General features: G+C 37.5%; 2 protein-coding genes and 1 long non-coding RNA gene across 3 annotated transcripts; 2 read left to right on the top strand and 1 right to left on the bottom strand.

Moving 5' to 3' along the window:
* The first annotated feature begins 1,225 nt into the window (after positions 1 to 1,225).
* Positions 1,226 to 2,476, top strand: LOC130950257 (uncharacterized). The gene is made up of 2 exons (XM_057878776.1): positions 1,226 to 2,053; positions 2,225 to 2,476. The coding sequence occupies exons 1-2, from the start codon at positions 1,226 to 1,228 to the stop codon at positions 2,474 to 2,476; spliced, it is 1,080 nt and encodes a 359-aa protein (XP_057734759.1).
* A 7,044-nt stretch (positions 2,477 to 9,520) lies between these two features.
* LOC130951712 (uncharacterized) lies at positions 9,521 to 11,495 on the bottom strand. Its single transcript, XR_009074075.1, has 4 exons — positions 11,400 to 11,495; positions 11,216 to 11,320; positions 11,021 to 11,138; positions 9,521 to 9,710 (listed from the first exon to the last, which is right to left on the bottom strand). It is a non-coding gene; the product is annotated as an uncharacterized LOC130951712 (long non-coding RNA).
* A 665-nt stretch (positions 11,496 to 12,160) lies between these two features.
* Positions 12,161 to 13,528, top strand: LOC130950256 (uncharacterized). The gene is made up of 2 exons (XM_057878775.1): positions 12,161 to 12,190; positions 12,695 to 13,528. Exons 1-2 carry the CDS (start codon positions 12,161 to 12,163, stop codon positions 13,526 to 13,528), a joined length of 864 nt encoding a protein of 287 aa, XP_057734758.1.
* Positions 13,529 to 14,557: the final 1,029 nt, after the last annotated feature.

Below are 14,557 nucleotides of genomic sequence, written 5' to 3'. Positions count from 1 at the left end.
TATCTATATCTACATATAACAAAAACTGTGGTTGCATTATTTGATTTAAATTTTTATTTTTCTAACAAGTTTTTTATCCATCTCACATAATTTTAGTAAAATTTTAAACACTAAAATAAAAAATAGAGAACATTTTAAATTAATTCATTCGAGTTATACTCTTTATAAAATTTGTAGCTATTGGGGTATAATTTTTTTTTTGTATAATATAAAAAATAATCAATAAAAATTTGATTTGATAGATATTAGATGCTTGACTAGGTGCTAGTATTAATAAGGGTGATTTTGGTCGCCAATGAGTTATAGCTCAAATGACATAATCTTCTAATACTCATTTAAGAGATCGCAGATCCGCAACCTTTTTTTACATACAAAATCATCCCTAACGTTTAACTTAGTTTTAGGGCTTGCTTGGGTGAACTTGTAAGAAAAGATCTTTTGTCGAGTTATCTTTTTTAAAAAGATCTTTGAAAAAGTAAAAGTAATTTTATGTTTGGTATCTCATGCAAAAATATCTTTTTATCTATCAATTATGTTTGGGTATAACAATATAAAAGTATTTTTTGTTTATTTATTACATGAAAAATATTTTTTTTTAAAAAAAGATCTTTTAAAAAAAAGATGTAAATTACAACTTCTCAAAAAAGATGTTTTTTATTTTTTTAGTGTTTTTATTTTTACAATTAAAAATTTGCCAATTACACTAAAAAATAAAAAATATTAAAAAAATATATTTTTTTGTTAAAATAATGGCGTCCAAACAAACACTTAAAATCGTTCTTTTTACCAAAATCTTAAAATTTATGACCAAATTATCCTTAACAAAAAATATAGGGTAAAAAAAACCATAATAAGCCATTGCTCTCCCAAATTTACGCATATCAGCCAAACCGAATTTCGTTTCAGCAATAAGCCAGATCATATATTTATATAATTCGAACCAGGTTGGTTCGAATTGCGTTTGGTAATAAATCGAACTAGGCCAGTTCGAATTACTTGTTGTGGGTTGTTAATAAATCGAACCAGCATGGTTCGAACTAATAATGAATGTAATTCGAACCAGATTGGTTCGAATTATAGAGAGAGATGCTTGTGGAAGTAATTCGAACCAGGCCGGTTCGAATTACACAAATCCTAGTTCAAACCAGACCGGTTCAAATTAGTTGGAGATTGAGGCCTATATATATGGGTGTAAACATGAGTTAGTCTCATTAGAGGGAGTAAGATGGCTAGTGAGGAGAGTTTTGTTGTTTTGATTAACCACAGAGGATCTGTTAAGAGGAAAACCCGTTCCGGAGTGAAGTTCACAGATAATAATCCTCTCTGTATTGTCGTTACTCCTACGACGAGCTATGATGACCTTGTTAGAGCTGTACTGACGAAGCTCGGTCTGGAGGGTGCAAAGCGGGTTAAGAAGTTTTTCTATCGCATTCCAATTACGGTGCTACAGAATACCGTGAAGTATGATTGCTTCACGATTAGTAGTGATGTGGACTTGCAAGTAATGTTTCTTTGTCGGCGGCAGTTTCCGGAGGTGAGGACACCAGAGTTGTTGGCACGGCTGGTTGATGTGGTATCCAGCTCAGGCGGTTCGAACCGGAATACGACCAGTTTAGCCACTCCAGCAGGTTCTAGTTCCCGGCCTGCCGTTGCTTCTTCCTCCGTCCCTGTGTATCCACCAGTGGTCCAACCTGTCGCCTCCCCGTCTTTTGTTGTTGACCTCAATGGCAGCGTAGGCGACGAGGTAGGGGCAAGGGAAAATATGCCGAACGCTTTAGTGGGTGTTGCACCGGTTGGCGTTGGAGACGGATTTTTGGGTGATGCAGAGGAGGATGACGTAGAGCCGGATATGATTGACGATGACAGCGGTGATGATATTGGAGGGAGTGAGCCTGCATTGGCGGTAGGTGGTTCTAGCTCTGGCACACAGCAGTATCCACCACATTTTTCCTCTCTGGACTTGGATGCCATGAGGCAGGAGGGGGTTTCTGGGCACTCAGTTGGATTCGGAGCTAGAGATGCGGAAGGGACTGCTGGTCTGACAGAGTTCCAGGTTGGTCAGTAATTTCAGGATAAAGATGAGGCCCTGTTAAGTGTCAAGACTTACAGCATCTGGCGAGGGGTACAGTATAAGGTTGTGGAGTCTGATTATCGTCGGTATGTGGGCAAGTGTTCTGAGTTTGGGAATGGGTGCACATGGTTGATTTGACTGAGTCTGCGGCAGCGCAAGGGCATTTGGGAGGTCAAACGATACAATGGACCTCACACTTGTCTTGCCACCTCCATATCCAGTGACCACAGGAGTTTGGATTATCATGTGATATCGGCGTTCATTATGCCAATGGTTAGGGCTGATGCATCCGTTAGCATCAAGGTGCTCCTGAATGCCACGGCAGCACACTTTGGGTTTAGGCCGACTTACCGGAGGGTCTGGATGGCGAAGCAGAAGGCTATTGCTCTCATCTACGGTGACTAGGATGAGTCATACAACGAGCTGCCCAGGTGGGTCTTGGGAGTCCAGTTGACGATGCCTGGAACTGTTGCAGTCATAAGGACTAGCCCCGTTCGAGTTGGAGGACAGGTAGACGATTCTCAATGTTATTTTCACATGCTTTTCTGGACGTTTCCACCTTGCATCGAGGCATTCCGCCATTGCAAGCCGCTAATCAGCATCGACGGCACCCATCTGTATGGCAAGTACGGGGGAACGTTTGTAACACCCTCACTACCAGAAGTCACGCTCCCGGCTGCGCCACTCAGATAGCAAGAAGTATTACGACTACTTTACATACTAAATATTAAAATAGGAGCCTGTGACTCGACACTGTACCTCTGATTCCCTTGAAAACCGGAAATAAATACTTTATCTTAAGAAAAAAATAAATACAAGCAGACATAGATTCATACAAACTCCTTACATAATAATTCAATTATTATACATATAAAACATACAATTCCTATCCCTCTTACAAACTTGTAATAATAAGACGAGGGAAAAAATAATCTAAATAATACAACAGCATATAACCAAACGCAATATAACTCTCTTCTTAATGCTTCTTCATCCGGTTCCTGAAAGGGTAAAGCTGTAGGGGGTGAGAACCTAACCACATGGTCTCACCACGGAGTTTCAAAGTTGTCATAAGATATTTATTAAGAAACTGTTTTCAACCTCAGTGATTATCATTGCCTTATGAATCTTTTAAAACTAATAGGAAATCGTTCAAACCCTTTCAAAGAAACAATGTTTAATCTTTCAGAAATCCGAATCTTTCCTTTCTTATAAAAAAAACCTCAAAAAATTAACCACGCAATCAAACAACACAATCATTAATTCAGCATCCCAGTTCATTCTCAAATGTAGCACGCCAGAACAAACACAGGCAAGACAGACAAGGAAAGCACAAGTAGGTACAGTACAGCAAATAGTTCAAGTAGCAGTTAATGACAGTTTAGCAATTAGGCAAACCAAACAAGTTCAACCCAAACAAAGCATACAAATGCATATGATGCATGCCTGTCCTATGGCTGATGAGGCTCATCTGTCGGTTATCCAGCCAACCCGACAAGTCTGAATTGTCCTTAGACTGTCCCCCGACGTGCATCCCCAAGAGTCTATGCATAGTTTTTTCTCAAATAATCAATATTGCTCAATGGGGTAACATTCCCGGGAATTTATATAGTGCCCGTCACACTTACGTCGTAGGGTCAAGAGTATCGAGTTTTCAACCTGGTACACATGGTGGCAAGCCATGGTACTTTATCCAGGAAATCTCGTATCTCAGATAACTCAAATTCATAAGCATGTGAACAATTCAAGTTCATATCTCACATTCTCAACATCATAATCATTCATCAATATTCAAAACCATATTTCAAAGAAATCCTCATCTTCTATAAAATTTCGGCAGCATTTCCTCTAAACTTGGACTCTGCCACCCTTTTCGGGTCCCATCCAGACATTCCTCAAACTCTTTCTCAACGATTTCCAAATCTCAATCACTTTTAAAAAATTCAACCATTCCAATATCAAATTATTTCAAATCAACCAATTTCAATAATAAACTCTTTTAAAATCAAACCAGCTCAATATAAATCATTTATAAAATCAGACCGACTCAAAATCAACCGCTTTAACTCCAACCCAAGGAAAACCACTTCTCATAATAATCAAGTAATTAACTTTTTAAACCCATTTTCTTATCAACAACCGTACATTACTCAAGCAATCAAGCACCCAATAATCCAATCCAACAAACCATCACATCCACAAGACAAATATAATCACAGAAGTATATTTTTTTTTACATCAATATCTATTTATCACAACTCTGTAATGTAAAATATATTTTAAGGAAAACCCTACCTCGTTCGTGATTCAACTACGCGGAAAACTGCATTTCTATTCTTATTCCACAGCAACAGCATCAATATCGACCGTCCCCGCAGCAGCCACAGCCTCTAAACACAGCCTTAACTCAATCCTAAAACATTAATGTCGCGTAAACTCAATGATCTATAACAGAACAGCAACTAAAAGAGAACAATTTACTGGGCTTACGAATAATCGAGCAAACGGAGCAACAACAGCTCCGGTGACAACGCAGCACCTTGATGCCATATACAACATCCATAGAACTCAGCAATCAAGGCCCGTAACTCAATCCTATGACACCAAGACCTCAGATTCTCAAATAACTTAAAACAGGAATACTAATTTAAAGGTTTTGGAACGCATCGCTTACCCAAACAAGTATGAACGGCTGAACTGAAATAACGGTAACTCCGATGGTGGTTCCGGTGATCACCGCCACGTTCCCAGTTACCCGAACGGTGGTGGAGGAGCTCAACGGCGACGGCGCCCGTAGATCAGCGTTGGCAGTAGGGTTTCCAGAAACAGAGGCGGCGTGGGCTTCGGCAGCGGCGGACCTGGCGGTGATGGGATTCTCGGCGGCGACAAGAGCTTCTGATGGCGATGGTGTCTGGTTCACGAACGGCAGCGACGACAGAGCACGAACGGCGACGGCGACGGCTCTCTCTCCCTCGGTTCTGAGCTTCCTCGCGATGGTGACGTATGGCGCGGTGGAGGCTCGAGCTAGACGGTGGCGGCGCAGGCAGCAGGACGCGATGGCGGTGGCGCAGCTGTAGCGCGGCTCCCTTTCCTCCGCCCACTGTTCCTTCCTCTTCTCCCTTTCTCTTCCTCAAGCCCTCTCTTCCCTCTTCCGCTCTCTCTCTCTCCCACAGATCTTATAATATATATAAATAATCAAAGACAACTACTAAGCCTTGTAAATTCATCACAACCCTTCCACAATAGAAGCTTTCATGGTCGTCATCGCAAGCACCAACAGCAACCCCCAATTTAGTGCGACCCCCAATTTAGTGCGTGTGATGGAGTACTCCTGCTACTACTACTACTACTAATAATAATAATAATATAATAATAATAATAATAATAATAATAATAATAAGTTAATGATGCAAAAAGGCTATTAATGAAGCCTGTTTCAAAAGCTATGCTTAATGTCTATATAGCTAAGAGATATGAAGGTTTAGAATTAGGATAATTTAGGTAATTTTAATAAAATTAGGGGTATAGAGTATTAATTAAAATCTAATTTAATCATTTAAGTTTTATTAATAAAATATTTAATTATCAATTAACAGTTTACTTCTAATCAAATTTTTAATTTAAAATTAGAGATAATATAATTAATTTTCTTTGTTTGTAAAATCGAAAGTATTAAATTCCAAAATTTTCATTATTTAAACCAAATCAAATAAAATTCTTATTATTTTACAATTACTAAACTTTATAATTTAAATATAGAAAATACTTCAATAATTATAAAATTGATTAAAAATCTTAGTTTATTTCAAACTCAATTAATCAAACTTTAGTTATCTTTAATAAAGAGATTTCTAAAATTAAAGCTATAAAATAAATAATTAAACTTGAAATTAATTTATAATAAAAATTTTCAAAATTCTGGGACTTACATTCCACCCACCTTATAAAAATTTTCGTCCTCGAAAATTAGTATAAAATAAAAGAGATTTCATTACTTCACTCTTAAACACATTTAAAGAAAAGGTAAAAAGTCCTCATTATATACATATAGTTTCAAATCCTAGGATTTTCATATATAAATATGAAGGGTATAAGTATGATGTGAAACAAGGTTACAGATAGGCCTGATGCACAAAATGATATGTTTCAAACATATGATGGTAAACAAAGCGATAAAAGGTTATAAACGGGTTAGGATTAAAAAACGTGCTTAACGTTCGCATTTGATCTCACACCAGCTTTAGAGATTCAATTATTCAAACTTCAACTTAACTTATTCCCTCCATCCTCAATCGTATTGCATCAAACAACTCATCTGAGGGTTTTCAACCTCGTCAAACACTTTGCAAATCTTAATGGTCACAAACCCAACATCAACAAAATCCTTTCACATGAAATAAGGTTCCGCAACTCCTTGCAACGTCGTACATTTATAAATTTCACCTTTTGCGTCCACCAAACATACCCTAAAGAATTAATGTGTCATTTACTAAGTCCAATAGGCACACCAGATACCAAAACTATTCTCGGATATACTCAAAAGGATAACAGACCTTAGAAAAAAAAAAGAAAAGTAATGAGGACCATTTTCGTGAGAATTTGAAAGAATTGTTGAAATCACAAGTAGACAAGGATAAACAAGTAATGAAAAATGTTGGAAAAAGAATCAACTGATAACTTTAAGGGCAACTCTTGAGTAGAAGGGATTTGATAGGATCAATAAGGTGAAAAACACACAGTATTTTGAAACGAATTCAAGCTGAATCAAGAAATATGAGGTTTACAGAAGAAGCATATCCATACCCAAAAACAAAAGTTAGAACTCAAGAGTATGGTTTAAAAATATTTTCGAATGCATTGTTCGTAAAGAATGGAAAACTTAAGGAAAGTTATTTCATGTTCTGAAAGAGAAAATGGGTAACAAACATCCTTCAAAGATTAATAAGCGTAAATGTGGCATTGTTTCAATATAAACTCAAGTGAAAATAGATACACAAACTTTGTAAATGGAAAGATTAATTTGGCTAAGAGCTAATTGTATTTTCTCTTTTCAAGCATGTATGAAAACTACAATCTTGTTGGAAGAAACTTAACATAAAGTTTTACTCATAAAAGAAAAGATGATACATTACAACCAAACAGGTTTAAATGACATACAAAAATTTTCAAAGTATAAAGTAAAGGAGTGTAGGCTGAATTGAAAGCGATTTTATTAAAACTTTAATAGACGGTTATATCTCCCCAAAATAAGTTCAAATCACATCAAAGAGAGGCACTGCTCAAGTAAAGCAACTCAAAGTGAGGGACAACTTTGCATAAGAATAAATCAAAACTTGTTTAAAAAGGTTTAAAACAAACTCCAACAATATACTTGAAGTCACATCTTTATAAGAATGTTCAATAATATTAAGATACGTTAAAAAGGAACTCAATAACTTAAAAAGTTGATTCAAAACTTAAATTTCTTCAAAAGAATTCAAAACTTCTTCAAAATGGTTCAAACCACCAACGAATAAGAATGGTCAAAAGTCATGAAGTATGCCGGAAGGAAGAATCAAAATGCAAATAGGAAAGAATTTTAATTTCAAAGAACTCCAATAAAAACTATAGAGGAAAACAGGGCAATTGTTTACAAAATTCAAGAGAATCATAAAAAATGTAAATATTACGTCATATTAAAATAAATTCAAGTCAAATTAGATTATGTAAGATTTGTGAAATGAAAATTAGTTATGCTAAGGATAAAATTTTTCATCGAAAACTTTGAAAGATTTTTTTTTTTGATAGTCAAATAAAAATTTGCATAAAAACATAAGCTAGGAAATCAAATTGTAATCCTAAGAAAGAATTTTGAATTTAAGAACTCCGATAGAAAGAATCAAGAGGAAGAACGGTACTTTTATTTAAACTGGATTCGAGCTGAGGAGAAAAAGAAGACTAAAAATCAATGATAGCGTTTACAAAGAATGGATAATTTAAAGAAGGAATGGATTCATTTTCTTAAAAGAAATATAAAAAGTTTAAACAAGATATTACATCGAAACATCGTAGTTAAAATAAAATATGCAAAGTTTGTAAAATAAAATTTAATTGGGCTATGAATAAAATTTTATTTTATTTTGCTTTAATATTTTTTTTTATATTATTATTTTTTTTAAGAATCTTGAAAAATACTCGGATGTAAAATCACATAAGAATACGTTTAAATTGTGATAAGGTTGAAATAATCAAGTTGTAGTTAATGAAGGAAATTCAAAGTAAAAATCATTTTTTATAGAATAGGTGAAGCTTTACAGATAAACAGATTTAAACCATATAAAGAAATTTTAGAATTCATGTAGGAAAGTATATACTAAATTTAAAGGTAATTTTATCCAAAAATTTGAAGGATGATTGGAAACACAATTAAGTAAGAAAAAGATCAATTCAAAACTTTTCCAATCTAAAATAAGCTTAGATTACGTTAAGGAGATACACAGATTACGTAGAGAAACTCAAGGTCAGGATTTATGATGCCGAGAATTTAGAAGATAATCAAGAATATGGTATGTTTAAGGTATACATTAGACATGAAGCAAAAGTATCAATTTACAAAGTCAACTTAAGTCGAATCATAATTTTCAAGGTTCAAATCTCTCAAGATTTAAAGATCATGCATTATGCTAAAACAAGTTCAAGATCAGATTAATGAGCACAAGATTCTTGAAGAAGAGTATAATCAATGGTAAAGACAGATGTTTTTAAAAGACTCAAACAAATTCTTAAGAATACAATCAAATAAGATTGTGGACGAACAATGAAATACGGTCGGAGAATGATCAATCATGGTTCAAGAAAGGAATCCGAGACAAAGAACTTCAATGGGGATAGTAAACACACAAAAAAAAAAGAAACGATATGCCAACCTAAGCGACATAAACAAGAATCATAAATCGAAACCTAGCACGAAAAGCGAACGCTAGCATCCGCGAACCACGTGACTCGCATTACCCATTACTTATCAATTCTTTTTCGCCTATAATAACCTATTAACTTTCCCGTTCACATAAGCCATCAACATTAAGGTGGCCAAACTTAACATCAACAGATATGCAACGGTAAGCTAACAATGTTAATTATTAGGCAGTCATGTGCATCAAATTCTAATTCTCGTTATTCAAACAAGACCTACTACATGACAGACTCTCAGAGTATGCAATTAAAGCATAATCAGTCCATTTCCAAGGCTCTACAGGAAAGACCGCTCTGATACCATAATGTAACACCCTCACTACCAGAAGTCACGCTCCCGGCTGCGCCACTCAGATAGCAAGAAGTATTACGACTACTTTACATACTAAATATTAAAATAGGAGCCTGTGACTCGACACTGTACCTCTGATTCCCTTGAAAACCGGAAATAAATACTTTATCTTAAGAAAAAAATAAATACAAGCAGACATAGATTCATATACAAAACTCCTTACATAATAATTCAATATATTATACATATAAAACATACAATTCCTATCCCTCTTACAAACTTGTAATAATAAAGACGAGGGAAGAAAATAATCTAAATAATACAACAGCATATAAACCAAACGCAATATAACTCTCTTCTTAATGCTTCTTCATCCGGTTCCTGAAAAGGGTAAAGCTGTAGGGGGTGAGAACCTAACCACATGGTCTCACCACGGAGTTTCAAAGTTGTCATAAGAAGATATTTATTAAGAAACTGTTTTCAACCTCAGTGATTATCATTGCCTTATGAATCTTTTAAAACTAATAGGAAATCGTTCAAAACCCTTTTCAAAGAAACAATGTTTAATCTTTCAGAAATCCGAAATCTTTCCTTTCTTATAAAAAAAACCTCAATCAGAAATTAACCACGCAATCAAACAACACAATCATTAATTCAGCATCCCAGTTCATTCTCAAATGTAGCACGCCAGAACAAACACAGGCAAGACAGACAAGGAAAGCACAAGTAGGTAGCAGGTACAGCAAATAGTTCAAGTAGCAGTTAATGACAGTTTAGCAATTAGGCAAACCAAAACAAGTTCAAACCCAAACAAAGCATACAAATGCATATGATGCATGCCTGTCCTATGGCTGATGAGGCTCATCTGTCGGTTATCCAGCCAACCCGACAAGTCTGAATTGTCCTTAGACTGTCCCCCGACGTGCATCCCCAAGAGTCTATGCATAGTTTTTTCTCAAATAATCAATATTGCTCAATGGGGGTAACATTCCCGGGAATTTATATAGTGTCCGGTCACACTTACGTCGTAGGGTCAACAGAGTATCGAGTTTTCAACCTGGTACACATGGTGGCAAGCCATGGTACTTAATCCAGGAAATCTCGTATCTCAGATAACTCAAATTCATAAGCCATGTGAACAATTCAAAGTTCATATCTCAACATTCTCAACATCATAATCATTCATCAATATTCAAAAACCATATTTCAAAGAAAATCCTCATCTTTTATAAAATTTCGGCAGCATTTCCTCTAAAACTTGGACTCTGCCACCCTTTTCGGGTCCCATCCAGACATTCCTCAAACTCTTTCTCAACGATTTCCAAATCTCAATCACTTTTAAAAAATTCAACCAATTCCAATATCAAATTATTTTCAAATCAGACCAATTTCAATAATAAAACTCTTTTAAAATCAAACCAGCTCAAGTATTAAATCATTTATAAAATCAGACCGACTCAAAATCAAACCGTTTTAACTCCAACCCAAGGAAAACCACTTCTCATAATAATCAAGTAATTAACTTTTTAAACCCATTTTCTTATCAACAACCGTACATTACTCAAGCAATCAAGCACCCAATAATCCAATCCAACAAACCATCACATCCACAAGACAAATATAATCACAGAAGTATATTTTTTTTACATCAATATCTATTTATCACAACTCTGTAATGTAAAATATATTTTAAGGAAAACCCCTACCTCGTTCGTGATTCAACTACGCGGAAAACTGCATTTCTATTCTTATTCCACAGCAACAGCATCAATATCGACCGTCCCCGCAGCAGCCACAGCCTCTAAACACAGCCTTAACTCAATCCTAAAACATTAATGTCGCGTAAACTCAATGATCTATAACAGAACAGCAACTAAAAGAGAACAATTTACTGGGCTTACGAATAATCGAGCAAACGGAGCAACAGCAGCTCCGGTGACAACGCAGCACCTTGATGCCATATACAACATCCATAGAACTCAGCAATCAAGGCCCGTAACTCAATCCTATGACACCAAGACCTCAGATTCTCAAATAACTTAAAACAGGAATACTAATTTAAAGGTTTTGGAACGCATCGCTTACCCAAACAAGTATGAACGGCTGAACTGAAATAACGGTAACTCCGATGGTGGTTCCGGTGATCACCGCCACGTTCCCAGTTACCCGAACGGTGGTGGAGGAGCTCAACGGCGACGGCGCCCGTAGATCAGCGTTGGCAGTAGGGTTTCCAAAAACAGAGGCGGCATGGGGCTTCGGCAGCGGCGGACCTGGCGGTGATGGGATTCTCGGCGGCGACAAGAGCTTCTGATGGCGATGGTGTCTGGTTCACGAACGGCAGCGACGACAGAGCACGAACGGCGACGGCGACGGCTCTCTCTCCCTCGGTTCTGAGCTTCCTCGCGATGGTGACGTATGGCGCGGTGGAGGCTCGAGCTAGACGGTGGCGGCGCAGGCAGCAGGACGCGATGGCGGTGGCGCAGCTGTAGCGGCGGTCTCCCTTTCCTCCGGCGCCACTGTTCCTTCCTCTTCTCCCTTTCTCTTCCTCAAGCCCTCTCTTCCCTCTTCCGCTCTCTCTCTCTCCCACAGATCTTATAATATATATAAATAATCAAAGACAACTACTAAGCCTTGTAAAATTCATCACAACCCTTCCACAATAGAAGCTTTCATGGTCGTCATCGCAAGCACCAACAGCAACCCCCAATTTAGTGCGACCCCCAATTTAGTGCGTGTGATGGAGTACTCCTGCTACTACTACTACTACTAATAATAATAATAATAATAATAATAATAATAATAATAATAATAATAATAATTAAGTTAATGATGCAAAAAGGCTATTAATGAAGCCTGTTTCAAAAGCTATGCTTAATGTCTATATAGCTAAGAGATATGAAGGTTTAGAATTAGGATAATTTAGGTAATTTTAATAAAATTAGGGGTATAGAGTATTAATTAAAAATCTAATTTAATCATTTAAGTTTATTAATAAAATATTATTTAATTATCAATTAACAGTTTACTTCTAATCAAATATTTTAATTTAAAATTAGAGATAATATAATTAATTTTCTTTGTTTGTAAAAATCGAAAGTATTAAATTCCAAAATTTTCATTATTTAAACCAAATCAAATAAAATTCTTATTATTTTACAATTACTAAACTTTATAATTTAAATATAGAAAATACTTCAATAATTATAAAATTGATTAAAAATCTTAGTTTATTTCAAACTCAATTAATCAAAACTTTAGTTATCTTTAATAAAGAGATTTCTAAAATTAAAGCTATAAATAAATAATTAAACTTGAAATTAATTTATAATAAAATTTTCAAAATTCTGGGACTTACAACGTTGCTCATCGCAATTGCACAGGACGGGAACTCCAACATTCTACCTGTTGCATTCGCACTAGTAAAGGGTGAGAATGCTGAGTTCTGGACATTCTTTCTCTCCCACCTTCGTCAGCACGTGACACCGCAGCCGGGTCTGCTGGTTATATCGGACAGGCATAACGGCATCAAGGCTGCACTAGAGGCTCCTGATGGAGGTTGGTTACCTCCATCTGCATACCGCGCATTCTGCATTCTACACGTAGCTGCTAATTTTGCCCTAACCTTCAAGGGCGAAGATGCACGGAGGCTTCTTGTGAATGCGGCGTATGCCAATACCGAGGTTGAGTTTGATTACTGGTTTGATATACTGCGGTCTGAAGACCCGACGATGTGTGAGTGGGCGAACCGGATTGATTATTCATTATGGACTCAGCATCGTGATGAGGGTCGGAGATTCGGTCACATGACGATGAATATCTCGGAATGTGTGAACTCAATCCTAAAGGGTGTCAGAAACCTACCTGTATCCTCACTAGTGAAGGCAACATATGGAAGGCTTGCCGAACTATTTGTTCACAAGGGGAGAGAGGCTGAGGCCCAGATGGGAACCGGACAACAACTCAGTCAACACTTGGTAAAGTGTATTGAGGCAAACCTGAAGACGGCGAGGTGCTTCACGGTGACTTTGTATGACAGGGATAATTCCGAGTTCACCGTGGCAGAAACCACTCCGACTGGTTCCTTCTCATTGGGTAGCTACAGAGTATCACTTGCCTCTCGAACATGTGACTGCGGCTACTTCCAGGCGCTTCATTTTCCCTGTCAGCACGCGCTTGCATGTTGTGCCTACTGTTCACAGCGTGTACCAGATTAGTTCGGTATTCAGTGTGTATCGGATGGGATTTACCCTTCCCATTCCAGAGGGATTCTGGCCACCATACGACGGGCCTACTGTCATACCGGACCCTGACAAGAGGCGTGCGAGAGAGGGTCGTCCGAGATCCACCAGGATACGAACAAATATGGACGAGGCAGATCTGAACCGTCCAAAGAGATGTGGTCTATGTCGCCAACCCGGACACACACGACGGAGTTGCCCACAGCTTGGTGGATCGTCTCACACGGGGGACCCTTAGTAGCCATGTTATTAGCGTTAGTACTTATTTTAGTTAAGTTTTAATGTTGATTTTTCTAATATAATGCATTGTGCATGCTGCGTTAAGTAATGAATATGTTATGTTTCACTTTGAGTGTTCTGAATAGTCCCCTAAATGCAAAATTTAATAAATAAATGTATGTAACAGACTGTTTAATGGTGTGATGATGAAAAAAATATCACTGATAAAATAGCTAAAATGAAATAGAGAAGGCTGGGTAGAGTACCTCGACGCCAGTGGCCAGCTGATCGTGTCAAACCCAGAAGGCCTAAACCGAGAAAATCGCCAGAAGATCCAAGACTAAAGTAGCTGAAGTGGGCCCGCTAACTTGACCACATGTCTGTTCGCCACTCGGCACATGCACCGGTACAACCATGCCAGTGCTGCAGAACCCCAGCTATAGGTACCCATCTCCTCCAGTCTGGCTACGTAGGGAAGCCATCTAATGTGAATGTGGTTGCCAGACTTGTCCCCAAACAGCTGCGTACCCAACAACATCATAATGTACGCACGGGCATATCGCCGCACAATCTCGTCATCTGCTCCATCGGGGCACTCACCAAAAGTCTCCTGAAACCAGCTGCAGTTCACTGCGTACTTCTGAACCTGGCTGGGAGGAGGAACCACTCCAACCAGCTCCTGGAACCAAACCCAGGCTGGACGGCCATCCTGGATGTATAAATGGAACTCTGACAGGCAGCCGCTCACGTAACGCTCGTCCACTGGCAAACCCAACTAGTATGCCA

This window comes from Arachis stenosperma, chromosome 9, assembly GCF_014773155.1.
Source record: "Arachis stenosperma cultivar V10309 chromosome 9, arast.V10309.gnm1.PFL2, whole genome shotgun sequence".
Classification (NCBI taxonomy): domain Eukaryota; kingdom Viridiplantae; phylum Streptophyta; class Magnoliopsida; order Fabales; family Fabaceae; genus Arachis; species Arachis stenosperma.
This window is presented reverse-complemented; position numbering and strand designations above follow the sequence as displayed.